Below are 27,366 nucleotides of genomic sequence, written 5' to 3'. Positions count from 1 at the left end.
ACAGCCGATACTGCCTTTCCCAAAACAGGCTCTTTCCTTGGAGCACAGCAGCCTGTTGAGCTGGTACAGGTGCAGGTAGGATCGTACTGCTGTATCTGGGGATTCCCCCCAGCCTACCAGTGGTGTGGGCAGAGCGGGCAGCGGTGGCGCTGAGACCAGACTGCGGTGTTCAGACTGGATGCGATGTGTGGCTGAAACGTGCAGTCACTGTGACTGGGAGGGCATCTGGGATTTCTGTATAGTATAGGATGTACATGAAAACGTTATTTCTGTGATTTTAAGAAGCCACGCAGCAATGGCTGAACTTTCTTTTTGGACTCAGGAATCTACAGAAGGAAATCTTCAGGTTTATACTATGTACACTTGTAAAATGAGCCTTAAAGTAAAAGAGGAAGACTCTAGCAAGTGTCCTCATGCTTAGAAACTGGCAAGCAGTAAAAATGGGGTCTGGAATCTGCCTTTACACTTTCCTTGCGGTCAGAAAGAGAAGTTACAGATCCATCAGTCTCATTCTGAGCAGAAGCAGGCACCAAGCGTAGTCTGGCAAGACACCACAGTGAGAAACACCGGCCTTTTAGCACCCTGTGGATCCCACACAGTACGAGCCTCCTCTCCGGACGTTACCCTTGTGGCCGTGCTCTTGTGGTGTTGACGAAGACGTGCACTGCTGGAAGAGTTGCAACAGGGGTTTTTAAAGTGGGCTGAGGAAGGCATGCTCACCCAGGGTGTAACGAGTCTAACTTGTCCAAGGGCATGTTACTGGGAGGCCCAGAGCCTATAAAGCTTTTGCAACACGGGCCTGTGCAAGAGTTAAGTAGGTGTTGATTGTATTAAAATACCAGAACAGATAAAGGAGAGATGTAAAGAAAAACCCGGCTGCAGCATTAGGCCCCTGGTCTTCTTTCTGATTGCCTTAACCTTGAAAGAAGAGAGCATTCGGTTGGATTGTGTAGTGCGGCGCTGTTAGTTGGTGGCTTCTTGTTTTCTGTCTGGGTTTTTCTGGGGTTTTGGTCTAGAAGCTATTCCAGTAGAGCCCATGCTCATGGGAGGCGGTGGCGGTTATTGTGGGCAGCAAGGCTCCGCGTGGAAGGCAGGGCCTGGGCTGGTAGGGCCTGTTGGGAGAGACCGTGGGGGAGCTGGGGAGAGACCCAGAGCTGTTCTCATAACCTGGCGGGGTCGTGTTAGGCTGCTACTTGCGGCAAGAGTGCAGTGTCCCAAGTTAGGGGGTTGTTTCAAGAGCTCTTTTCATTTTCATTTTAGAAATTACTAGTTTTAGAAGAAATTTTTTGGGTTACGGGCTTACCCTGGATTGGACTTAGACCTGAGAGAATTCATCTTGCGGCTTTATTTAGCCGTCCTTTAGCTTTAAAAGGAGAACTGTTTACATCCTAAAAATCTGCTGTTAGAATCTTGTGAGTTATATTGCCATCGTAAATGGAAAAAGCCTGCATGCTTCATAATTGCAGTGACCTTTTTCCCCCATCTTCCTTCTATGCACTAACATTGCCCTGTAGCTCTCGTGGTGTGACTTCAGTGGAAGAGAATCTCACATTATGAAGGGAGTCAGGTTGAAAAGAGATGTATCAATAAACAAGGAGGAAAAGTTCTGGCCAAAGCGGGGGGAAAAGCTTCTTTATTTAGAATATTGTATGTGTATAGAAGTCTCTGGCTTGCTGGAAGATTTATCTGTGTAAGGTTTTAATTCTAACAAGGGAAAGTAGTTGGGCTGAGATAAGTGTTCTGGGTTTATTTTGTCTCATAAGAAACTTATCTATGTTGAAGCTGAAGCAGTGCTTTTTGCCTTCATTTAGGTGATCTTTGTTGTTTCACAACACAGGTATTTTCCCAATCTCCCAGAAATACAAGTATTCTTTCTAGCAGCTATTGTATTATACATATTGTTTCCTTTGAACTTGCTGGTAGACATTGCTCGTCTCGTGACTGGTCTGACTTAGTTGATTCTCGCATCTGGTAGATGCTTCAATTCCTGAAGATATCTACTCCTATTCTGCAAATTATGAGTAGGTATCTTAGCGTGTAAATAACTGGAATACGTTCATGCCTCGTGGTGCTGATTTTCTGACTTCAGTTGACTCAGGAAACATTTGGGTTGAACTAGGCACACTGAAACTTTGTGTCTGTGTGTTTTGGACGGGGTTAAATAGGTTTCTCCTGCAAAGAAGGCAGGGAGTGTGCAGCGATGTGTGCCTTTGTGCGTCCAAAAGCCGTTCGGATTTCTGCACGCTATTTTAAATGATGCAAAATGGCAGTGGCGTGTAGAGGAGGCAGGAGGAGGGAAGAAGAACCTGGCGTTAGACTTGGCATCGCAGCGGTTCTCCTGCCTACCTGAGGGAGGATTGAGTCTCTTCTACAGCATTTTTGGCAGCTGCCGGTCTCGGGAAGAAACCTCTGCTCGGCAGGAGCAGCGCACAAGCCCCGTGCCAGGCAGGAGCGATGCTGGCCACGCGAGCAGGAGGTTGCTGAGCGCAGCGGTGGCTGCGGCCCCGCGCGGTGAGAGCCGGGCCTCGCTGGGGCAGCCACGCCAGGAGCGCGACGCCCTTGAGTGGCAGCAGCTGAGGCAGGGAGCTGCGGCAGCTGGAGTCTCGAAAGAGGTGCTTGCGAAGCAGCTGGCAGAAGAAATGGGGAGAAAGCGGAGAAAAAGATGGACCGCAAAAGGGGATGGTTGGAGGAAATCTTAATGAGTTTAACTGCAATGGAAAAATGGCACTGCGAGAAGGGAAGGGATTGGCTCGGTGGCTGTAAGATACCAAGAAATGATGATTCATAGGAAAAAGTCTGCCTTTGAGAGGATTGAATAGCACAGTAATATTCATGCAACCTCCCTTAAACGACACTCTTTAATTTAATTGTAAAGTAAAATGGATTTATTTGTTGACGCAAAATGGAAGTAGTACCAGATTCTGTTACACTCAGCAGCACAGTGTCTGGAACTGTTTTCCAGCATCAGTTTTGTTGTCTTTTGTAAAGATTTTACACTAATGGGAAAGAACCATTTGGGAAATATTTGGGGATGGAACTGATGGACGTGTTTGTTGCTGATAGGGGCTGGGGATGACAGCCAAACAGAACTCCTCAAGTGTCCTGCATGTGAACAGAAGTCATAAATGTGGGTGATTCTGGTGAAAACCATCCAGACCTGTAACATGTACAGCACGCCCTTTTGTCTGCACAAAAAATATCTGGGAATGAACACTTCTGGAAGGGCGTACTGATACTGGCGGGCTGTGGCTTTGTACTTGGTGATCCGGTGTCCCAGCACCTAACTTGCCCTGAAGGGAGAGAGGCTGGGAGCAGTGCAGTATTTTGGCTGTTACCGCTCAGCTTGGAGGTGGCCGGAGCTAGCCTTTTCCTTGTGTTAAGCTCATAATTCCTTGGTGATGGTCTCAGTCAAAGTCCACAGAAGAGCTGTCTGATCCACGCAGAGGACTCGGACTTTAAAGGAAGGTCACTGGTATCGTATCTTGTCGTAAATATAAAGCAGATACGGCTAGCTTTCGTAAAGCTAACCTCTGGCAGATATTTCATCAGGGACAGGCTAACTGGAAGAACCATCTTGCATCACTCAGATGTCAGGCTTGGTCTAAGGTATTGGCACGTAGCAGGGGCGTCACCCTCTGTCCCTTTACCCTCACGTCAGCTAGTGTTGGTGGACTGTTTTTTCACACTGTTTTTTGCGGTGGTTTGTCTGAAAAATCCCTGAAGGCCTCTGAGAGGAGCACCGAGCACCCGGACACCCAGTGCTCGACGCAGGTGTGGCCACCTGCAGTAGGACCGCTTGCTGTTTCTCTTCCTGCTGCTGGTCCCCTGCCTCTGGCTGTCCCTGCGTTTCTCGTACCGGGGATTAAACAGGACAGGATGTTTGCCAAAGGTGAGGGACAAACAAAGCCTGGGGCAGGGACGGGGACATCGGGCATGGGGTGGGCACCCAGTTCGGGTCAGGAAAATGGCAGTGAAGAAGGGTCAGAGCTGATGCCGGGAAGATGGCCCTGTTGGAAGGGATGGGGCAAAGCCAGAGAAAAGCCACAGTGGGGCGAGAGGCCAGGAGCTACCGAAATGGGGCCGTTGCTGCTGGTCCCAGGGTTCGAGGCTCTCCAGGGGTGCTGGAGGCGGTGCGGGCTGCCTGACCTCCCTGCCCCTCCCTTCTCAGCTCAAGCCCGACGCTGGCTGTTTCCATTGCACAGCAGAAAGTAAGTTTGCTCTTATCTCTGTTCAGGTGATAAAGGGGAACGTAAACCTGCGTCGGAGCAGCTAGAAGGAAAGTCGAGGACAACAACTCGGAGAGCAGGCAGGGTGTGAGAGGGAGGAGGGCAGGTGTTATGGCTGGCCTGTTGTTGTATGTGCTTGTGTTTTCAGAATTAGTGCCTTAGCGCTTGCTACAGCCTACTGGGATTTAGGTGCCTGGTCATGCGGGGACCCTTGGAACCTCTGGAGAAGCTCCGGTTTGTAAATACGTGGCTCTGCTTGCAGGTAGAGCTGGTTAAGTAGCACTGAGGAAACCGTGAAGTTCTACGCCTGCTCTTGTAAATGGTGTCATGAAATTAAAATGTTGACTTGATGGCTCTGGTTGTGATGGAGCTGTGGCTAAAAATGAGATCAAACAGTACATAGTGGAAAAAGCATCGAGAGACATTTAGAAGTTCTTGGAAGAGATTTTAAACCTTTTATTTCTCCCTGCAGCCTCGCGCTGCTCATCCAGCAGAGACAACAGCGGCGTGTGGGTGGAGGACTGCACGGCGTCAAGTGTCAAAGCAAAAAAACTGCCTAAAACGGCACACGTGCCCTTCCAGCTCCAACCCAAAGATGAGCAGGGTGGGACTGGAACTGATTCAGTTATCAGAAGATGTTTTAAGTGTAAAATAATACTATTTGCAACAATTAGGGAGAATAGCTTCGCTCGGCTCCCGCTGTCTGTCTCTCTTCTTTCATAGCAGGCTTAGAGTGGCCTTGCAGCTTTGGAAGGGAAGACCGTCTGTTTTTTCCCTGTCAGTTCAGATCACCGTGATGTAATTCTCTCTAACTCACCAAGAGCCTTTTGCTTGGCCTGGTGGAGATTAGGAATTAGTGCTTGGCTGTGGATGTGCTGAGCCCCTGTTGCATGCGCTATGAATAGGACAAAGGGAGGTTATGCTTAAATAGCTAGGGTCTTGCCACAGCTTTCAAAAAGTGGCAGTTAAAATCAGGTATTTACTTCATTGTTTTTTCATAGGGATTGCTGCCAAACGGAAGGTGTTCTGGGTTCCTTCCCTCTCCAGACAAATCGCTAGCCTCCCTGCAAGTTTGCTTGATTTTTATTAGTTCTTCTAAGGTTTGCGCCTGTCGCAGTGACACTGGCTTTTGTGGGTTGTGTTTTCAAACTGTTTATTGTAACCTGATGGTAGAAATAAAGAGGAAGATCTACAAAGTGTCGTGCAAAGCCATGTGACTTGGGGAGCTGGAACTCAGAGAAAAAAAAATACCAGAGCACGTCGAAAGTTTATAAAAATGGAGCTCCAGCATTCCCTGAAGTCTCCGTTGTCCAATAGACATCAGTAACTGAGGAATCTTTAAAATCTCTCAAGGGGCCAGGAATAGCCCTGCTTACATTTTTCTGTATAATATCTGGAATCAAAGGAGCTAAGCAAGGTATAAAGAATCGCGTCTCATTTAGTTTGCCATTGTTCTTATTTTTTTCGTTTGCTCTGTCTCCTTACCTAGCAGAGTCTCTGTGAAAGGAAGTGGTTGTCATCTTTAGAAACTGCTGCAGGCAGCTCCTCAGATTCTGGCCTGCAGAACAGCCACTCACGAGTGCCTGTGGGAGCGTATCAGGGAAACCACTGGCACCTTGCAGCGCAGGGACGCTGTCAACTTCACATTGTCTAATTAGGTGATGAGTAATGTGAACAAATGGGGAGGGGGGAGTTCAGGCCTTGCAAGTCCCTTGCTTTTCTGAGCTATGTGATACGTAGCGCATGAGAGCTTCTGGCAACGTCTCTTAAAAAAAAAAATAAAATGCCACGTGTTCATTTTATATTACAATTGTCAAGAGAGGGAGCGAGGGACTCTGAGAAGGTAAACAAAAGAAGTCCAACCCGGTAGCCAAAGGAGGGTGAAGTGAAAGTTTCCTTTTGAAGAACAGAAAGAAAATAGTGCGTGCTTTGTTCTGCAGCATCTCTGCAATCCGTGCTCGTTGGCTCACTGTGATATTTAACCACAAGCGTTCAAACAGGCTTTGGGAAGTAGCTCTCAGCTAATTACCGGTGGCAGATTTTTCTTCTTCGGTGCAGGTTGAGCAGGGAACAGCAGTGCCGCAGTAGCCCTCTGAAGGCACCTGTGTAAGATGAGCACGCAGTGGTAATTTTTTAAATGAAAAACCGTGTTCAGGTAATAACATGCTTCGTGTTCAGCATAAGCAGTTTGCCCGGAAAGTTTGTGCAGCTTTGGAGCCCTGATCACCCCGGTGTGGCCCTGCTGGGAGCAGGAGGCTGGGCTACACACCAGGGCCCCACACCTCCAGCTGATGTTTGAAGCTCTGAATTTCTGTGACTTCTTCCTATTCCGCTACTCTGCCCGAGCTGCCTGTCAGGGAACTTGTTTTCCGATTCTCTTCCCAGTCGTTGAGTCAAGTCAGTGTTTTGTTTTGCTTTACTGTAAAACTGTGAGGCACCACAGGAAGATACTTCCTTTCACTTTGTCCCTTGTGTTTAAATTGTTTTCTGGATCTCCAAGGCAGAAGACCTGAACTTTGCCTCTACTCTGATGAACTTTTCAATGACTAGATTTGCTATAACTGCCTCTGAAGCACAGGTAGGAAATCCACCTCAATCATTCTTGGTCTGAGTGTATTATTTCTCTGTTAAATTATCAGATTTCTCCCTCAGTCTCCGTGGAAGAACTGCCTCTGACCTTTTGCGTGGATTTGGATTGATTTTATTAAACTGTCCATTGACTTTCTTCCTCATCTCTGAAATGGCATTTGTTTTGTCATAGCAGCCGGTATCCAAGGATCACAGCGTTCTAACAACGTGAAATGAAATACTAACTCCACAGAGTAAATCAAGACCCCTGTGTGTGTACAGCCAGGGCGACTGAGAGAATTTCACCACAGCAGATCGGTACCAAAGCTAACAGTGGAGCTCAAGTCTCTTGATGGTTTGTCGGTGTTAACCACCAAATCCAGTTGCCTCACAGTATTCCAGTGTAAGAGATGCGTGCCTCCCCCTGGACTCAAAGCTTTTTCTCTCGCTGTGGTCAGAGGGTATTGAAGGTATTCGGTCATACTGGAACTCTGCCTATAGCACTAAGTTGCTCCTCTTCTTCTCCCAGAATAATCTATTTTGCTTGTCCCCATTTTGTAGGGTGCCCTGTGATAGTTTAGGAAAGGCAGCATATATATTGTTTGCTAGTTGATGGTTGCATAATTTTATTGTCAGAGTGCCCAGGAAATAAATAAGTCTTTTAACAACCATTTTGGCCTGAGAGGCCTGCTGAGGTTAGTCACCTTCCTTCAGTGGCTGCCCAGCCCCTCTGCTTGTGCAGGGAGAGGATCACCCTCTATAAACAAGATGGATTTACCAAGAGAAAGGCAAATGATGTCGCGGTCCCCTGGGACCCCTTATTTATACCACCTAGGTTACGTGAGACAAACACATGCAGTCGCTCTGTGCCTTCCAACCCTCTCCCTCGGTCACAATGGAGTTGGGATTAGCGTATGGGCTCAGGCAGACTTTTCTTACCAGCAATTCTCTACTCGGGTATTTACAGTGGGCCTCTGAAGATGGTGAGATTGCCTTAGGTACAGCCGAGGGCAGAATTTGGCCCGCAGAATCCCTGCTGACTGGTAATGATGTATGAGTGAGGAAAAGAGGTGCCCGACTTGAACACCTCTGGCATTTTCCTTCCTTGTGGCAAATAAAATCTGGTGTGAAAGCCACTCAGACACACATAATGTGGACTCACTTTCAGTCAGTGTTTTATGATGATTTCTCCCCGTTCTCGTGATGGAAGGATCTATATAACTTGACCCCTAACTTCAGAGTTTTCCTGTAGAAATAAAAAAAATCCCATTGGAAGGGGAGGCCATAGTGATAGCTTCAGAGCTGAGCAGCATATCTTGCTGGCTTTGTCTGAGAACCTAAGCGCTCTCTGGCATATGAGTGCCCTGTGCCCTGAATCCTCTTCCATCATGCTTTGTTTTTGTTTTTAATATTCAAATTACTTCCTTATCCCATTCTCCCCTCAGCCCGCCTTCTGTCATGCCGCTGGTGAGGGATGTGCCAAAGTGGATATTTCCAGGGGCAGTTCTTTAGCGGTGTTCTGTGACTTCTGTGTGTAGGATGAGCACCCAGGGTATGAAAAGGGTGCTTATTTGTACAGTTTTAGAAATCTGGAGTTATATTTAACAGGAAATAAAGTCATAGCGTGCGCGTGCTCTTTGGAGCGTGCTTCGGTTGCTTTCCAAATAAGGCTGGCAGTTTCTGGAAGGAAAAAGAGGGATAACAATATAAGAACAGGCTGGAAGAAATCCTTTGCGAAATCCCAGCTCAGCTGAGGGTGTGTGTGCCAGCAAAGACCAACTTTGTTGTAGTCTTTGCTCCAGTGGTTTAAGGAGCTGAAAGTTTTCTCCTCCCTTCCCCAAGAGTCCTGGAGTCACTATGGAAAGCTGCTTGGTTCCTCAACCTTGGCTTTCGCACCGAATGGGTTTGGGGCTTGTTTTTTGGAACCCATGTTCGTCAGTGTTAAGTTTATCTCTGTTTGAGTTTCATATTTCTGCCGGTCCAATTTTTGTGTCCTCCCTCCGACTGGTGATATGAGCTGCCAATTTGATAAGCTGTGGAAACTGTGGATTGCCCAAGCCTTCACCCTTGCTGTCGCACGTTGGTGTTCTTTTCTAGGAGGTTTCCTTTCCGCTTGTTCTCGCAGGTCAAGAAACCAGGGTCTGTTGTAGTGCTGCTGAAGCATGCTAGGAGCAGGGGGGCAGGTTAGTGTTTGTTGAGGTGTCAGGTACCTTTTTCTGTCTTCCCTCAGCTACCAAACCCAGCATTTGGAGGTGAGTTGCTGCTTGTGGGCAAGTAGCCTGAGAGGCGCTGAGCAGCCCCTGTAGACCTCGCCCTGCCTGTGCAGAGTCTCTTACTGGGCACAGTGGGATGCAGATGGTGCGGTGCTGGCGGAAGGCGCATCAAGTCGCAATAGGCCTTCCAGCATCCTTTGAATGTGCGTTCATCCATGCCCGGGACACTTAGTGAATGCGGGAGGAAAGGTGGGGTCTCATCCCCGACCCTTCACCCCGTGGAATGTCTCAGTCCTCTGCGGAGGGCAGCGTGGGACAGCTGTCCTTCAGCAGCAGACATCAGCGAAGGTGGCACGTGGTGAGCTGCCCTCGGCCTTCCGGTAACCTCCTGCCACTTGCAACTGCAAATAAAGGAAGAGGCACAGAGACGTGTAAGGATATTCCCTCTTAAACAGTCTGGGAGAGGGAGCTGTGGTAAAAACTCAGACCTCCATAACGTCCTGGCAACGCTGCTGGTCGCAGGACGTCCTGCGTACACAGAGGACCTACGGTACCCATAGGTACGAGGCAGCGCGTCCCCACAGAGGGCCACTGCTGAGCCAGGTAACGAGGAGGAGTTCAGGGAGCAGGACGAGGGGGTTTCGGCAAGATGCTGCCTTCTGGGCTCTGCGGCGCCCAGCTGCACGGGAGTTAGCTGGGCGCAGCCGAGTTAGAGCCGGGGCCGGGGACCCAAGGGAGCGAAAGCCCCGGAACAGCGGCGAGCGCTTCGGGGGCCGCTGGGAGCCGCCGGGCCCGGAGCCCCGTCCCGCTGGGTGCCGGCCCTTTGCTCCCGCTGGCGGGACGCGGGCCCCGGCGCCGTGACGTGGCAGCGGCGGCTCCTGGTGCCGAGCTGGAACTTTTCTCCGCCACCCCCCCCCCCCCCGGGGGTGCTCTCGGGCCGCGCGTTGGGGCCGAGCCCGAATCGTTGTGAGGGGAACGGGGGGCGCGCAGCCCCCAGCGGAGCGCGGCGGCCGCCTGCCCCCGGCTGCGTGCTCCCAGCGCCCGGCCAGGCCCCGGCTCGGCTCCGCTCGGCTCGGCTCGGCGGTGGCCGGGCGGGAAGGGGGCAAGTCCCGCTGACGTGCGGCCCGGGGATTGGCAGCGGCCCGCCCTATATAGGCCCGGCGGAGGCCGCCGCGCCGCTCTCCCCCCCGAGCGCTCCCGGTCCTTCCAGCAGAGCGGGCGAGCGGGCACCGGCCGGAGTGAGTCGGGGGGGAAGCGGGGGGTGAGGGGGGCTTGGTGCCGCCGGGGGGGGGGTGCGGGGTGCGGGCCGGCCTCCCTGCCCGCGGGACGGGCCGTGCTGAGCCGGGGCCGGCGTGGCCGGAGGGGGGGGGGGGCAGGCAGCTTTTTGGGGGTGGGTGAGGGGGGAGCGGGGGCTCCGGCCCCGGGGGGTGCGGGCTGGGGCACGGCAGGGCGGCTCCGCGTGAAGTCCCAGCGCCGCGAGCCCCAGCGCCGCGTCCAGCGCCGGGTGAGCCTTGCGAAACGGCGCGGGGTGAATAACCCCGGGGCTGAGCCAGCACCCCCCGAGCCTCTCCTCCCGCTCGGGTCCGTCTCTCTATTTATTTATTTATTTGTTTGTTTCCTCTCTCCCCTTCCGCGAACCCTCGCGGAGGCCGCGTGGCCGCCCCGCTCCCACACAGCGCCGGTCGCTGCTCGGCGGGGAGCCGCGGGCCGGTGCCCCCCCCGCCCGCCCTCCCTCCCACATCCCCCCGTCCCCCTCCCTCCCTCCCGTGACAGCGGCCCCGGGCCTGGCCCTTTAAGGGCGCCGCCCCGCCCCCGGTGCCGGCAGTGCTGAGGTGGCGCTGGCGGCGCCGCCCGCCCGGCCCCGGGCCCGCCGCTTCCCCCCGGCCCGGGAGCCGCTGCCCGCCCCCCCCCCGGACCCCCCCCGGAGGTGCGCGGGTGCCGCCCGGGGGGCCCGGCCTGAGGAGACGGGGCGCGGGGGGGGGGCGGGAACCCGGCCCTGAGGACGGGGAGCGGGGCGCGGGGCTGTCGGTGGGGGGCACGGGGGGAGCCCCGGGGGCGGCGGGGCGGCAGGCACGCTGTAACGCCCGGCTCCGAGGCCGGCCGCGTCCGAGGAGGCAGCGGGCGCGTTGCGCGCCCACGTCCGCTGCGTCAGGAAGCCACGCGAAGGGCTCCATCCTGCCACGCAGCAGCCGGCCGGCCACCTGGGGGATCTCGGCCAGCGCTCCCCACAGCGGCGATCTTCCCGTGTCACCGGCCACCGCGAGGTCGGAGCCTGCCGGCACCTGGCAGAGGACGGTGCCTGCCCCGACCGGCTCGGCCCCGCTGGTTTTGGCAAGGCTTAGTTGCGTCCGGTTTTAGTTCCTGCGATGAACAGAACGCCGATACGTCTATAAGATACCGCACGGCTCGCCATTACTGTCCACGAGGACTGATCGGATTGGCAGTGTAACCCAAGACTTCGCCTTTTTTTCACTCCATACAAATATTTCCCGTGTGGTTAGGTCTGGCCCTTGCTAGAGGCTATTTTCAGGAAGATTTTGTTCTCCGTATTTCAGCGTGCTGTACACTTCTGAAACTTCTTTTGGCACACAAAGGCCGCGCCACGGACGGTGTACGAAGCAGGCAGCCTAAAACCTGTTGACCCAGTCAGCTGCACGCTCGCGTGACGTAGCTGTAACCTTAGTTTCAAAACCTACAGTGGGAAGACGAGGAGGTGTAGGCTCCAAACGCAGTGCCTGAGCTGCTGCTGTTCGCATTGTGTTTAAAATACCATTCTGATGGCCGCCTCCAATTTTGGCCAGGGATGAATCCCTGAGGCCTACAGTATACCAGATGTTTGGGGTTACTGGAGATGAATAACATTTGTTCTTAGCTCACTGCATGGGTGACGAAGCAGAAATTCATGTGGGTAAATACTGCCCTTAGTTTTCTTGTTGAATATCTAGCTCTTCTCTGAGGTGTTGACTGCAAGGAAGATCTCTGCAGCTGGCGCGGACACGGTGAAACCAACAGCTGTGCCTGGAGGTTACGGCTCTCGGGCGAGCACTGTATCGGGTGTAGTTTCACTGACTTCTCATCCTTACCCTCCTCTGAGGAGCAGAACCAGGTGGTACTTCCCCAGGAGGCAGAGCTTTAAGCGCATCCATGCCGCGAGCAAGGCTCCAGCCAGACCTTGACAGCTGCTTGTGATGTACGGGGTGCTTCTGGCTCCTGCCCTCAGCCCTGCTTGCGGCTTGCTGTGAGGTGGTGGCATCCTCGATAGCGACGTGGTGGGCTGGAGGAGCCTATGGCTGCTTGAAGGCCTCGCCCAAACAGCCTGCAACGGGCGCAGTGCCACTTCCCTTGGTTCTGTGGCGGCTCCGTCGACACGGTGGTGTAGTCCCCGGTGTAAGCATGGCCAGCAGGGAGAAGTCGAGCTTTTCTCCGAGAGCAGATGACTTGGATGACTAGCCGCCCGTACCCACGTACCAGCCTTGCAGAGCCTCTGCGTGCTGCAGAAGCTGTGCTTCAGGCAGTGTGGCTGACTGGTAGCCGTCACCTCGCAGTAACAGGTCGTTAGAGAATTAATTGTAACATTAGCTCCATTGCTTTGATAGCAGGTGGCAGTGCAATAGGTGGAAATACCCTGTGTGGCCTTCCTTGAAGAGAAGATGAGGTCTGAATGGCCTGGTTGCGTTGCTGCTCTCTTTGCTCTTTCCTCTCCTTCCCTCCTGCCTCTGTTACATCCCCTTACAGTGTCAGCATACAAATGATGTGAGATGCCACATCAGACACTCTGTGGTTTTGGGCGGCTTTTCTGACATGTTGGCAGGCCAGAAATGGTAACCATCAGTTTACCGAAAAGTGCCAGAGCTCACTTCAGAAGCAGCAGCAGTGCAGGGTTTGCACAGGGGAGGGACCTGTAGTGCCATGAGCAGTCGGAGGCGCTGGGGTTTAGGAGACTGCAAACCCAGCAAGAGCACACGTAAGCAGTTGGAGGGTGTGGGGGTGAACTTCCGTACATCTGACGGTGTGCGGTGTCCTGGCTCTTACGTCTTTATGTTCCTGAGCGCTTCTTTAACAGAGCTGCAGGTCCAGATGCAGGGGATGTAAAGCTCCCACCAACAGCGTCTTTTTTTCCTGGTCCCATCTTGTGGATGCCTTTAAAGTAATCTGTGTAAATTAGTGCGGGTTTTTTTCCTTCCGACAGACAGAGTTAGGCCTGAAGACAGAGTTCAGTGCCTGGTGTATCGTCTTATTACAGTAAAAAATGGAGAGGTGGACTGGCCAGTAGCTGTGTGTGGATAGCCCTGAGCGTTTGCCTTAGTTTGCGAGGCCGTCGATGTTGATTCACCAAAGCTCCACTAAACTACATTCCTAACTTCTGACTGATGGCAGTGTTGTTGGCAGGTTTTCAGGTTGTTAGTCTCCTCTGACTAGATGTCGATGCTTGCTTGCAACCCTGAAATTTCATGTCTGTCTTGCACATTTGTTACTAATTGACTGTATTTTTGCCTGATGCTGGATGGCTGCTCTTGTAGCTGGTCTGACTGAAGAGCAGCTACCCCAGGCTTCCTGTTGAGAGGTTTAAGCAGGCAGCAGCATTGTCTGTAGCTCTAGTAAAATCTGACAGGTAAAGTATGGTGAGATGTGACTCGGTATGAGAATATTTTGGGTAGGATGTAAGCATGAAACACAGTACAGTCAGTGCTCTCTTGGAAGTTACAGTAAGGGGGGTGTTGTGTTTTCCTGTTGTCTTGGAGCAGCCACATAAATATTTTTCTTTTCTTTTTCTATAAAGCAAAAGCTGGCAGGCTGACAAACGGGCAGCTTACAGGACGGACTCTCTGGCTACTGACCATTTAGCTGGTAAGTTCCTATTTTGGGAGTGCCAAAGATCTTGCTGTTGCTAAGCACGCTTATCAGAGTGGCTTTCTGAGTGTACCCCTAAATCAGCAGCAGTTCAGGCACTTAAATAAGTCATCTTTAGGAAGAGGTAGAATCCTGAGCCTGTTTCATTTTCTCTGCAGGATTAAACAGTGGTCTTGGACTGACTATCCGGACCTTCGGATACTCTTTTAAAAACCGCACACCTTTAATAATAGATAGATTAATTAGAGTATCCTTTAACAACTTCTGTTGTCCCCCTTTCCAGTGACCTTCTTAGGTTGCACATCCTCTCTCTTCTTAATGAGGAGCTCTGGTTTTGGTGTCTGCTGTGCTGTGAGCTCCCCTCTGGTCCAGGAAGAGAACTGGGCAGCTGTGACTGGCACTGCAGGTGCCTTGTAGCGTCTGGCTGACCGGAAGAGCATTTAGTAACACGTGCTTTGTCTTGATGGGGTAATTTTTGTGCATCTCAAATGGGGTCGGTAATAGTGCTGCCTCCTCCATCTCTTCCAGTGGCATACCCGGATTGTGTGTGGGTGGGAAGTCGACAATGAGCTCCGTGGCAGTTTTGACCCAGGAGAGCTTCGCTGAACACCGCAGCGGCCTGGCTCAGCAGCAGGTGAAAGGTGAGAAAACAGCTGAGTTCCCATGATGTGCCTTTAAACACAAACAAGGTTCCTTGCTGTTACCCAAGCTCACTCCAGGCATCCAGTTCACCACAAGTGTGCAGAAATTGCATTCTTCATTCCTAGATTGGTGGCTCACCACGTACTCTGGCTTTCCACCAACGGCAGCACAGAGGTGATGCTGCACAGTGCAGAGCCAGGAGGAAGCAAGCCTCAGATCTCCACAGAGCTCTGACTGGCAATTCCGTCAGCCATGGGAGAGCATACATGCAACAGTGGGGCATTGGGCTGCAAGGGAGCCTCATGGGATCAGTGTGTTGGACTCGGTCGTTTTCTTCCTTTGCTCATCCAGGTTCTGGGGGGGACGTCAGTGTAACTGTGCTGACTGGCTCGCTGGTGCGTTTCTGCACCCATCCTCCAGCTGCCAGCTGGCCCACTTGGCACAGTCCAGCGCACAGCCGAGTGGAGCATAAGGTCCCCATCCAGGCTTTCCCTGCAGTCTGCTTCTAACTATAGTGCTTCTCCCTGCCTTCCTTCTGGTGTACGTTTGTCTTATCCCCTTCAGACTTGCAGCCTTGCTCTGTTCCTTTCAGTTCTTCCTGCTCAGCTTGTTATCCCTTCATTAGCTCCTCTTTACAAAGGTTGCAGAAATGTGCTGTTTGCTGCCACCGTTTGCTTGCACATTTCACTTTCTGCATCCAAAGTGTCTGCTCAGACAAGGCTGATTGGTCATGGCATCTGCTGCGGTCTGCACTGTACTGAGGTCAGTTGTGCTCCAGAGTTGGCTGCTCCACAAACACAACCCTAATAGGATTAATAGTAGTGCACACGTCCTTTGCTCTCCCTTCATAGGGAACACACATAGTGTTCATTGGGAACACGTAACCTGAACACACTTGCACCCCCTGTGATGAACAGGGGCATTTCTGCCTGGAGAGCATCTCTTCACCCTGTTTGTTTCCCCTCAGTTACAGCTTTAAACTCTGAAGAAGAGAATGATCCTCCAACCTACAAGGAAGCCTTTCCTCCGCTCCCTGAGAAAGCACCATGTTTGGAAGCTGCCCAGGAACCTGCTGGGCCCTGGAGCAAAATCCGACCGATAAAGGCTTCTGTCATCACTCAGGTTGGTGGGAGCAGGTGCCCTATTCCCCCTGGCCCAGCCTTCCTCCAAAAAGTAGGTGAAGTGAAGCTCGCTTTCCCCAGAGTGTGAAATCCTTCGTGTGGCAGATTGGCAGGCTCTTTGCTCTACGTTCTCCCAGGCTGCGAGGAGGACTGCAGCTGAGACCTAAGACCACTCTGAGGGGGGAAGGATGTGTTGGAAAACTATTCAGAGAAAGCTCTCAGTCCCTGTTGCACAAAGAGCTGCTAGAGCGGGCCTGAAGGGAGGATTGCAGAATTCAAGCCACAAGCACTAATGTGTTAAAATATTCCCACCGTAGCTTAGCACTCCTGCCTGCCATACTTTAGGAAGACCCCTGGTGTGGGACAGTCTGCCGGCTGAAGTGCTCTTGCACTTTCCCTGCCTGCAGCTGGTGTCTCCACTGGAAGGGCTGAGGGGTTGCACGAACCTGGGAATTTACTATGTCAGTGGAGTCCAGTACGGCAATGGAGGGAGGCACTGGCAATCAAAAGCGTACTGACTGCTTGCTGTGCCCATCTGTCCTGTGGCTGAGCAGGTGTTTCATGTGCCACTGGAGGAGAGGAAATACAAGGACATGAATCAGTTTGGAGAAGGCGAGCAGGCCAAGATCTGCCTTGACATCATGCAGAAGACAGGAGCTCACCTGGAGCTGTCTCTCGCAAAGGACCAAGGCCTTTCCATCATGGTCTCTGGCAAGTTGGAAGCAGTCATGAAGGCTCGGAAGGAGATTGTCGCTCGGCTGCAGACTCAGGTGAGGGCATCTAACTGTTTCACACTTCATCTTTGCTCTTCCCCAAGACTCGCAAATGTTTTGAGACCCCTGGGCGTGTGTGCTTATAAGCCAAAGAAGTGTTATTAGATGAGTAATTTAGCTTTGCTGTATATTTTCAAAGCATACAATTGGCAATTTGGAATGGAGATGAGGCTTAAAATAGGGTTCAAAGCTAATTACAGGCCATGCTGTTGCATGGAGGGTGGAGTCTGCAATCTCAGAACACTTGAACTGCAGACAGTGACTTTATGCTGAGGTGCTGGTGCTGGAGGGGGAGCAGGCCCTTCACACGAAGCTAGCAGCATGGGAGAATGGGACTGTACCTTCTCTGTAGTCCTTCAGAGGAGAACGTGGAGAGATGAGAGAATGACAGGTAGAGAAGAGGGAAGTCCTGCCAGAAGCTGAAAGCTTCAGATCAGGGTTCTGCATTGAGTAACTCAAGCCACACTGGTAAGGAGCCACAGCCCCGTTGTTTCAATTGCTTCTCCTTTCAGTCCTTTAGGTTTTGATTCGTAACCTTCACATTTTTGAGTTCATAGTTAGGGTGGTAGTTCTTGTTAAGCTGTATCACAGCCAGGTCTTGTAGTGTGCATTGAAGTGTAATGTCAAAGGTAGTTAATGCTGCGTTTTGCTTCAGTGCTATTCAAATCATGTGTCATACCCTACCAGAGGGAAGAGAAAGGGACAAACCCTAAATAAGGTCCATTTCAAAAATTAATTCAGGTTGTGCTGAAATACACGACCACAAATACACGACCAACTGTCCCCGAACGTACCTCCTACTGCCCTGGCCCCAGACAAAGGTGTGTCTGCATTCCCAGCTCTCCTAGGTTTGGCTGACTTCATTATAGGGACACAGAGTTGAAGACCAAATGATCTTTTTTATTTTTTTCCAGTGTAGGTTGAATGTTAAGTGCCTAATTGCTGTTAGTAGTTAAATATTTACAGGTATTGAGAGCATGGTAGCAGTGATAAGCTAGCATGTTGATAAAAACTCAGTGAGAAGGGAAGAAGTCAGAAATCACTATTATAAAACAGCCCTTTGAAGGTAAATTGAGGGAATCTCTCGGGACCCCTTTTCTGTGAGGGTTCTTCTACATGTAGTCCTGGGAGCAGCGTTAGATTGGAGACACCAGTGAGTAGCAGTAAGCATCTCATAGCTGTCTGCCTGCTCAAATAGGTTTGTGGTGTTGAATTTCTGTTTCCTAGGAGTCAGACCGTGTGTCCTGTTCTCTGTAGCTTTAGCAGCAGTCAGAGTTCAGATAAACGCCACCCTTGAGCCATCGTCTCAGTTGTTGTCTGGTACTGCTTCTGCTTGTCATGCTGAAAGACAGGCACCTCCTCATCTGTGCCTGAAGGCCTTTGCAAACTCTGAGTATCACTTCTGTAGAAACTGAAGGGTTTTGAATGAAAGGTGGGATTTAGACTCCTGGTGTACAGGTATTGTAGATCAACTGTTCTGGTGCAGTATCGTTCCTTAGACAGAACGTGCTGGGAAGGCATTGTGTTTGCTCCTTAGTGGTACTGCTGAGCAGCATCTAACTTGCTTTCCTTGGCTCTGCTTCTGTGGATCTACTGCAGTAGGCAAGGATTCTCACAGATGCTTGGTTCCTGTGTTTTCAGGCTTCAGCAACAGTTGCCATCCCCAAGGAGCACCACCGCTTTGTCATTGGAAAGAACGGCGAGAAGCTGCAGGACCTGGAGCTCAAAACTGCAACTAAAATCCAGATCCCCCGCCCAGATGACCCCAGCAACCAGATCAAGATCACCGGCACTAAAGAAGGGATTGAGAAAGCCCGACATGAGATCCTGCTTATCTCTGCTGAGCAGGTACCTCAGTGCTGTAATCTTACTCATGGTATTAGCTAGAGCGCCATTTTGCTTCTCCACTGAATATTAGATATTTGTAGCCACTCTGGCCACGCTCAGTGGCTAGTATTAGTCTGAGCGGAGATGTGTACTGTGCTGCTGACTGTATGAGCACCTATGTTGGGTTCTGCAACTTCTGGTTCTCCGTTTTGACCATCTCTGAATTCCAGTAAGTTTGGTTCATATTTGAAATGGACCATCATAAGGTACCAGCTGAGATAAGGCAAGATGTTACAGAAGTGAATATCATAAAACGTCTGTAGCAACAGCAGGATTTGTAGATTGAAGGGGGTGGATGGAGATCTACAAGCCTGCAGACTGGAAAGGGTGCCTGGGCCCGAGTGTCAGGTAGGGTAGCACTGGGAACTTAGCTTGTGCTGGTGTCTGGCAGAGACTGTATTACGGAGGGCAGTTCCCACAGAGGTCTGTTCTGGGCTCCTGTAGGATAAGCGCGCCGTGGAGCGGCTGGATGTGGAGAAGGTGTACCACCCCTTCATCGCTGGCCCTTACAACAAGCTGGTGAGCGAACTCATGCAGGACACAGGGACACGCATCAACATTCCTCCACCCAGTGTCAACAAGACAGAGATAGTCTTCACCGGAGAAAAGGAGCAGTTAGCCCAGGCTGTCGCTCGTGTTAAGAAGATCTATGAGGAGAAGGTATGGATGGTCTGTAAAAGATCCCCAGCTTCCCCCCACCTGTTTGTAGTCCCTCGTCCCTTCTTGTTCTTCTTGTGCATCTCTCCATCACATCCTCCTCGTGTCAGCTTTGGCTCCGCAGCCCTTGCAGCCCTGGGTCTTACTCAGCAGAGTGGGACTTGGGCTGATGCTACCAGGGAGGTGACAGACGTCCCGCTTCTCTGTGTCATGGGGGGAATCAGCAGACCACAAAGAGCTCCCCTGGCTCTTGTTCACACAGGTGCTACTAAGGAGCGAAGTGTGAAGTCTCCAGTGGTGGCCACCTCACATCATCAAAGTTGTTACATAAGTACAAGTTGCTGAAGAGTGAATTTCACTCCAGTTTATTTTCCACAGCCAGCATCATTGTGAATATCCTTCTTGTGGGTTGTCGAGCTGTTTTTCCTCATGGTTAGGTCTGTATTCGTACCAGTCTGGATTTCAGCAGAGATAATCAGCTTGTGGCCAACTAGCCTACATGGTGTTGCGTTACAGTACTGCCTGGGGGACAGCTAGGTGTTGAGCCCTGTTGTGCAAGACTCTGTGTGTGTGTGTGCGTGCGTGCAAGACTCTGTGTGTGTGTGCCTGCGGTCTCCTCCATGTAGTGTCCCAGGGAGTTTGCCACAGAGTACCAGTCAGCTGTGAATCTGTGAGCGCAAAGCCTTCTGTGGGCAAGGGCCCAAAGGGTGCTGGGGTACTGCAGAACCAGTGCGCTCGCCTTTGCTTTGCTCTTTCCTGGGTGCAGAGTTTCACTGCATCTGTTGCCTCTTCCTTTCACTCTTGTCCTTCCCCGGCCCCCTGTGATTGATGCCCCAGTGCCTCTGCCCCCACAGAAAAAGAAGACTACTACCATTGCCGTGGAGGTGAAGAAGTCCCAGCACAAATATGTCATCGGCCCCAAGGGGAATTCCCTGCAGGAGATCTTGGAGAAAACTGGAGTCTCTGTCGAGATCCCACCCACTGACAGTAGCTCGGAGACGGTGATACTGCGAGGCGAGCCCGAAAAGCTTGGGCAGGCATTGACTGAAGTCTATGCAAAGGTACTGACGGGATGGACTAGGCCTTCTCAGAAAGTCTCATAAAGATGTATCTGGGAGCGCTGACAGGCGGAGTGGGAATGGTCTTGGTTGGGCTGTTAGAGATGCTGCTTGCTTTAAGTCAGTACTGAGGGTGCAACATAGAAATCGGACCTGAATTTTTGTGAAGATCTCTTCCAGTCTGTCCATCAAACAGCTGCTCTGATTTTCTGTCTTTCAGGCCAACAGTTTTACCGTCTCCTCGGTCTCTGCCCCCTCTTGGCTTCATCGTTTCATTATTGGAAAGAAAGGACAAAACCTGGCCAAAATAACTCAGCAGATGCCAAAGGTATACCTCAGCTGTAGAATGTGGTTTAGTCCAGATCACTATTTGTAGAAGAGAAGAATGTATTCGAGTGTGGGTGAAACAAGGGAGGAAATGACGCAGATTTTAATATTAAAGGGAGCCTCTCTTTTACTGCGGCAAACACTACTCATCATAAGTTACTCTTCTGGCTTGAGCCCTCCAAAGGAAGCTTTATATGGTACTAGTTGATATAGTAACATACCTGGAAATGCTGAATTAAACTTGGCTTCTCACTTTGAGTTAGTATCTAGAGAAAGGTTAGGCAAGTAACTTCTTCAAAGCCCTGGCAGATAGTAAGGACAACGCCAAAGCCCTAGGCTCTAGACACTATGACATGGCCAAAATTGTAAGTTAACCATCTTCTGAAAGCAGGAGAATAATGGGTGTGCTTTGTGGGAAGGAAAACGTCTCTTAGTGGCAGAGGTGTTGTAGGCCTGACGAACAGCATTGACCTGTCTTGCATCTTGGAAAATTGTTACTGAATCGATTGCTTTGTCTCAAGGTTCACATCGAATTCACAGAAGGAGAGGATAAAATCACTTTGGAAGGACCTACAGAAGATGTGAATGTGGCTCAGGAACAGATTGAAGTCATGGTCAAGGATCTGGTAAGTTGGTGTTATTAGTTCCAGTACCTAAGAAGGGGCAGAGATGATGAGTTAGGTATCACGTCTGTATCGCATCCCTATCTTGCCATGCTTAACAGAACTTGTAGGAGGCAAGTTGTGTAGCAGATGAACAAAGCACTTGGGTGCAAAACTCACCTTTGGCATTCTTAAAAAATCAGCAGCAGGTCTTAAATCTTTTGATGCAGAGAAGGAAGAATTGTCGTTCAGTTGTAACTAGGGAGGTGTGTAAGTTCTTGTAAGTGCTTCACAAGCATGGTGCTCTCAGCTCAAAGCAGAGAAGTGTTTCCATTCCACTTAGGAGCAGGAGGAGTGCTTATAGCTGACTACTGGAGAGTTAGTGCCAATGCTGGCATCAGGCAGTTACTTAGGGCACAAGAGGGGAGAACGGTTGGCCTATCCAACCTAGCCCTGTACAATTCTTTGCAGATCAACCGGATGGATTATGCAGAAATCAACGTTGACCACAAATTCCACCGACACCTCATTGGCAAGAATGGAGCTAACAGTAAGTGGTGTGCCTTTCTAATCTTTGCCATGCTCGGACTCTCCGTGTTCTGTAGGTAGTGTCCTGGGCTCTGTAGTTCATCTAGTGTGGTGTCTCCACGTTTCGTCTGCTCTTCTAGGGTGGTAATGGCACAAGGAGATAAATAGACACAAGGAGATAAATAAGCAGTAAGTGCTTGGGGTGGCTTTAATGTATGAAAGCATCTTGACAGATTGAACAGTGGTGGGATGACTTTGCTAGGTTCTGGAGGAAATCTTATCTTGGTTGGAGAATTAAATTTAACTTTTTTTCAAGTTACTCTGTGTGAATTACACTTTAGCAGCTGATAGGGGGTGGTGGAAATATACCAATGAGTTTCTCCCCATTAAAGAATTCAGGATGAGAAATGAATGATCACCTTCTGATGTAAACGTGGCACTGTCTGCGGAAGAAAGAGATGCCTCACTCTAGTGAGCGAGCATTTTGCTCTCTGGATGCCACAGCATTTACTCGTGCAGTTCTTGTGTGGCACAGATCTGCTCTTGTAGAACTCCAGAGTGAAGAGGCACTTGCCTCTGTTTCAACCCCACCCCAGTGGCCTCTTTTCAGAGGTTTACTTTTTAAACAGCTTCTAAGCATTGATAATCAAGATACCTTGTTGCAAGTCTTGGCCTAGCAGGCTGTGTCACCACCATCCTTGCCTTGAAGTTAACAGGATTAAGGACCTCTACAAGGTGTCTGTACGCATTCCACCGGACAATGAGAAGAGCAACCTGATCAGAATTGAAGGAGACCCACAGGGGGTCCAACAGGCCAAGAAAGAGCTGCTGGAACTCGCTTCCCGTATGGTGAGCAGGATGTGATGCTTGGGAGGCCACAGGGTTTTGGGCTGTTACGTTCATAACATAACTTCTGGTGCAAACGTGTGCCCTTTGCCCGCTGAGCACTTGGATCTGATGATCTGAAGTGCAAGTTGCTGCTCACAGATGTTTTTCTATTCCCTTGCATATTCCTTCTCTGTCAATGTAGAGTGAATCCTCTCTAGAGGAGAAAAAAGGGACACTGCTGACAGGTAAACTGTCAGGCAGCAAGCTGGTAAATAAAAGTATATGGCTCTCCTGCTGAACACTCAACTGTAATCTGTGTTACCATCAGGAAAATGAACGCACCAAGGACCTAATCATTGAGCAGAAATTCCACCGGACCATCATTGGGCAGAAGGGCGAGCGGATCCGGGAAATCCGGGAGAAATTCCCAGAGGTAAGGCTTTCAGGGAGATGAGGAATCCAGAGGGAATGTTTTTTACTTGTGTACTAGTCTTGTTGTTGCTGAAATCATAAATGTAGCGACCCTCTAATACGAATAAGAAGATACTTCTCTTGGCCAGAGGCTGCTAACGTGGCTACCCTTTTCTGAATGGGACAAAGGATGTATAGGATTTCCCTGAGCTTTGCATGTGTCTGACATAGCAGTTCCTGCGTGTGTTTGAGTTTACTATCAATAATTACCCCTTGCAGGTTATCATCAACTTCCCAGACCCAGCGCACAAGAGCGACATTGTCCAACTTAGAGGTCCCAAGAACGAGGTGGAGAAGTGCACCAAGTACATGCAAAAGATGGTGGCAGACCTGGTAAGTTCTGTCTGTTCTCTCCCACGCATCTGGGTAGCCCAGGAAAAAAGTACAGGTGTACTGTCACTGTACTTGGTTGGGACTGAAACACTTCAAGATGATGGAGCTCTGGATAAATCTCTGGCTAGATGCAGGCAGGAGGGTAATATCTATTATTCAAAGGCTATATTTGAAGGCACTTCACAGAATCACAGTATCATCTACGTTGGAAGAGACCTCCAAGATCACCTAGTCCAACCTCTGACCTAACACTAACAAGTCCTCCACTAAACTGTATCACTAAGCTCTAAATCTAGACGTCTTTTAAATACCTCCAGGGATGGTGACTCAATCACTTCCCTGGGCAGCCCATTCCAATGCCTAACAACCCTTTCCATAAAGAAGTTCTTCCTAATATCCAACCTAAACCTCCCCTGGCGCAACTTGAGCCCATTCCCCCTCGTCCTGTCACCAGGCGCATGGGAGAACAGACCAACCCCCACCTCGCTACAGCCTCCTTTAAGGTACCTGTAGAGTGCCATAAGGCCGCCCCTGAGCCTGCTGTTTTCCAGACTGAACAATCCCAGCTCCCTCAGCCGCTCCTCGTAAGACTTGTTCTCCAGACCCCTCACCAGCTTCGTTGCCCTTCTCTGGACTCGCTCGAGCACCTCCATGTCCTTCTTGTAGCGAGGGGCCCAAAACTGAACACAGTACTCGAGGTGCGGCCTCACCAGAGCTGAGTACAGGGGGACAATCACCTCCCTAGACCTGCTGGCCACGCTGTTTGTTGTGCAAGCCAGGATGCTGTTGGCCTTCTGGGCCACCTGAGCACACTGCTGGCTCATATTCAGCCGACTATCAACCAATACTCCCAGGTCCTTCTCTGCCAGGCAGCTTTCCAACCACTCATCTCCCAGCCTGTAGCGCTGCTTGGGGTTGTTGTGCCCCAGGTGCAGGACCTGGCACTAGGCTTTGTTGAACCTCATACAGTTTTCTCAGCCCATCGGTCCAGCCTATCCAGATCCTCCTGCAGAGCCTTCCTACCCTCGAGCAGATCGACACATGCACCTAACTTGGTGTCGTCTGCAAACTTTCTGAGGGTGCACTCAAGCCCCTCATCCAGATCATTGATAAAGATATTGAAGAGAACTGGCCCCAGCACTGAGCCCTGGGGGACTCCACTAGTGACTGGCCTCCAACTGGATTTTGCTCCATTCACTACGACTCTTCCTTTTGCTTATTCTTGCAGTTCTTGTATAGAGAACTTCCTTGGGTCTAAACCTATTGACAAAGTTCACGTTTTTCAAGTTCCTGGCATGGGGCTTGCTGTGACAGCATAATGTTCAATTCTCCCTTCCTTTCTCCCTTAGGTTGAAAACAGCTTTTCAATTTCTGTCCCCATCTTCAAGCAATTCCACAAGAACATCATAGGGAAAGGAGGTGCCAACATCAAGAAGGTGATATAACTTTCCTGTCTCTGGTGCTCAGTATGATCACTGCCTGCTGCTAAATCCCACTTGCTGTTCTTTCCTGCTTCTTGATGATGTGAAATGTAACCTCCAAGTGCTTTCTTCTGACGTGGGACACCTCTGAAATGATTTTTTTTTTTTTGTGACAGATCCGTGAAGAAAGCAACACCAAAATCGATCTCCCAGCAGAGAACAGCAACTCGGAGACAATTGTTATCACAGGAAAGAGAGCGAACTGTGAAGCTGCTCGCCACAGAATTCTTGCCATCCAAAAGGAGCTGGTAAGTGAAGTGACTGACCTGGTGCAGATAAGGGACTTGAAAATGTTGCTAGAACGCGTAAGTTCAGAAGAAATGGTTGTAGTGGGGGAGGGCAGGGAGGAGACAGCAGTGCGTGTCAGTCTGTTCTTGAATCTAAAACCTAAGATCTTAGCAAAATTTGCCAGTAGCTCAGAGCCCTGATTTATGCCTGTGGTATCTGTCACTTCTTCCAGGGAAGTCTCTTTTTATAGCTTATCAGGATGCAAGTAGGGCTGTCCCTCTGAAGTGTCACTTGTGAACTAGGGAAGGCTGTGCTGTAACTGAGATCAAGCAAACTAAAAATACCACGTGCTCAATGTTAATGAGGACAACTCTCATCATCGTGAACAAAGCAAGGAACTGAGCTAAGATGAAAGTCTGTCACTGGGAGGCTGGTCTCCCAGTGCTGACTCCCCACAATACCTTGCAAGTTACAAGAGAGCAAACTTGTGCTACCTGACAGGAGCTGGTTGCACCTCCAAATGGAGGGCTTGATGTAGGTCTGCTATCTCCTCATCAGAGACTGAATTTGCATTCATGGTATTTGCTCTGAGGACGTAATTCATCTAAAATTGACTGTGCTGTGGGATGATGCTGATGAGCCTGCCTGTGGCTGTTCATGTATCAGGGGCAGCCAGTTTCAAACCTCTGTGGTCAGGCATTTCTTAACGTAGCTCCATAAAGATCGTAGTAATGTGGGAGTTGGAAGGTAAGCAGGGTAGGCACAAACACGTTTTTGCAGCTTAATTAACAGCTTGCTACTGTCCTTTCTTAGGCCAACATCACTGAGGTGGAGGTCTCTATTCCTTCCAAACTGCACAATTCCCTCATTGGCGCCAAAGGCCGCTTCATCCGCTCCATCATGGAGGAGTGTGGTGGAGTCCACATCCACTTTCCCACCGAGGGCTCTGGCAGTGACACCGTGACCATCAGGGGCCCAGCACAGGATGTAGAGAAAGCCAAGAAACAGCTGTTGCACCTGGCAGAAGAGAAGGTGAGCCCTGTTGTAAGGGAAGGAGCAGATTGGTTTGGCCAGCTGTTTCTCTTTCAGGGTTCAAATGATCCCCTCAGCCTGCTGAGAAGCTTCTGGCATAAGACAGCTTAATCCTCCTCCGAGGGATTTGAGTACACTTGGGATGATTGAAAGAAAACTACACTTTTGTCCTTGTGACAATGAGTTCTTCCCCCATGGGCAGAAGAACTGGCAGAAATGTTTCTCTTCCAAGGCTGGGGACATACTCAGAGGGCTAAGGCTCCCTACTGCTGTGGTTTGAATGCTGTTGGATAGCCACACCTCTCTGAAACAGCTGCCTCTGAATATCTCCTTTCCTTTTTTTCCTCGTCTCTGAATTCCAGCTCCAGTTCTTATATTTCTCTGTATATAATTGGGTTTGGGAGCCTTTGGTTACAAGGCATTGCTCTGAGTTGGAATCACTTGACTGGTCATTTTAACAGCAAGAAAAAGCCCTTTTTAATGCTAGCATGTGAGCACATTCCCCTGGTTGGTTGGTTCCATCTGCTGCCTGGCTTACGGCAGTCAGACAGCCAATGATTTTGCTGCCCAGCGTGAGTCCCAGACTCTTCTCCCCAGGAAGTCTTTTGTGCTCATATTCTCCCCAGTTGTGCTGAGTGAAGAGAGAGCTCTTCAGCACTGAGAACATCTTTCATGTAGTGTTTTTTCTTCAAACCTTCTTGATTGAGACAGCAAGCTACATCTACCTTCCTCATGCAACACTGTGTGTGTGCAGTTACACAGCTGCATGTCTGCTGTTGATGCGGATGTGTATTTGCTGCATATTGACATGTTCTGTGTGGATCTGCCTCCTTACAGCAAACAAAGAGTTACACTGTGGACCTCCGTGCAAAGCCAGAGTACCACAAATTCCTTATTGGTAAAGGCGGTGGCAACATCCGTAAGGTGCGTGACAACACTGGGGCCCGCATCATCTTCCCAACCTCTGAGGACAAAGATCAGGAGCTGATTACTATCATGGGAACTGAGGAAGCTGTCAAAGAGGCACAGAAGGAGTTGGAGGCCCTCATCAAGAACCTGGTAAGAACTGCTACTTTCCTACCTGTCACTGCAGCAAGACGTAATGAGTTAGTGTGGCGGACCTGTTTGTCCTAGAACCATGAGCGTGGGGGGAGCTCAGGAAGATCCTCTTCGCTGTTGCTTGTTGGAGTGAGGTTGTAAACTGTTTTCTGTTGAGTGCAGCAAATGGGTGATGATGGCCAGGAAGGGCAGGGCTGACTGGCTGCTGTCATCTGTTGGCAGGATAACGTGGTTGAAGACTCCATGGTGGTTGACCCCAAGCACCACCGCCACTTCGTCATCCGGAGGGGGCAAGTTCTGCGTGAGATCGCTGATGAGTACGGTGGCGTGATGGTCAGCTTCCCACGCTCTGGCACCCAGAGCGACAAAGTCACCCTCAAGGGAGCCAAGGACTGTGTGGAGGCAGCCAAGAAACGCATCCAGGAGATCATCGAGGACCTGGTAAGTCCCAGGAAAGCTGTTTTTTCCATACTTTGTTGCT

General features: G+C 50.5%; 1 protein-coding gene across 2 annotated transcripts in view; it reads left to right on the top strand.

Annotated features, from left to right (window-relative positions):
- HDLBP (high density lipoprotein binding protein) overlaps nucleotides 1-27,366 on the top strand; it is a 39,752-nt gene that overhangs the window by 2,209 nt on the left and 10,177 nt on the right. Inside the window, exons 1-19 of one of the 2 annotated variants that reach the window (XM_083849036.1) lie at nucleotides 10,154-10,245; nucleotides 13,788-13,855; nucleotides 14,387-14,499; nucleotides 15,468-15,622; nucleotides 16,176-16,391; nucleotides 18,036-18,242; nucleotides 18,726-18,941; nucleotides 19,793-19,999; nucleotides 20,217-20,324; nucleotides 20,845-20,949; nucleotides 21,397-21,475; nucleotides 22,163-22,302; nucleotides 22,610-22,714; nucleotides 22,972-23,085; nucleotides 24,435-24,521; nucleotides 24,683-24,814; nucleotides 25,608-25,826; nucleotides 26,664-26,885; nucleotides 27,108-27,326. In XM_083849036.1, the coding sequence (XP_083705162.1) occupies nucleotides 14,424-14,499; nucleotides 15,468-15,622; nucleotides 16,176-16,391; nucleotides 18,036-18,242; nucleotides 18,726-18,941; nucleotides 19,793-19,999; nucleotides 20,217-20,324; nucleotides 20,845-20,949; nucleotides 21,397-21,475; nucleotides 22,163-22,302; nucleotides 22,610-22,714; nucleotides 22,972-23,085; nucleotides 24,435-24,521; nucleotides 24,683-24,814; nucleotides 25,608-25,826; nucleotides 26,664-26,885; nucleotides 27,108-27,326 (2,607 nt within the window). In that variant the 5' untranslated portion in view covers nucleotides 10,154-10,245; nucleotides 13,788-13,855; nucleotides 14,387-14,423. Of the gene's footprint in view, nucleotides 1-10,153; nucleotides 10,246-13,787; nucleotides 13,856-14,386; nucleotides 14,500-15,467; nucleotides 15,623-16,175; nucleotides 16,392-18,035; nucleotides 18,243-18,725; nucleotides 18,942-19,792; nucleotides 20,000-20,216; nucleotides 20,325-20,844; nucleotides 20,950-21,396; nucleotides 21,476-22,162; nucleotides 22,303-22,609; nucleotides 22,715-22,971; nucleotides 23,086-24,434; nucleotides 24,522-24,682; nucleotides 24,815-25,607; nucleotides 25,827-26,663; nucleotides 26,886-27,107; nucleotides 27,327-27,366 lie in introns of those variants that run through there. The other variant, XM_083849035.1, reaches the window with a different exon arrangement.

This window comes from Anser anser (genome assembly GCF_964211835.1).
Source record: "Anser anser genome assembly, chromosome: 9".
In the NCBI taxonomy this organism is placed as follows: domain Eukaryota; kingdom Metazoa; phylum Chordata; class Aves; order Anseriformes; family Anatidae; genus Anser; species Anser anser.
This window is presented reverse-complemented; position numbering and strand designations above follow the sequence as displayed.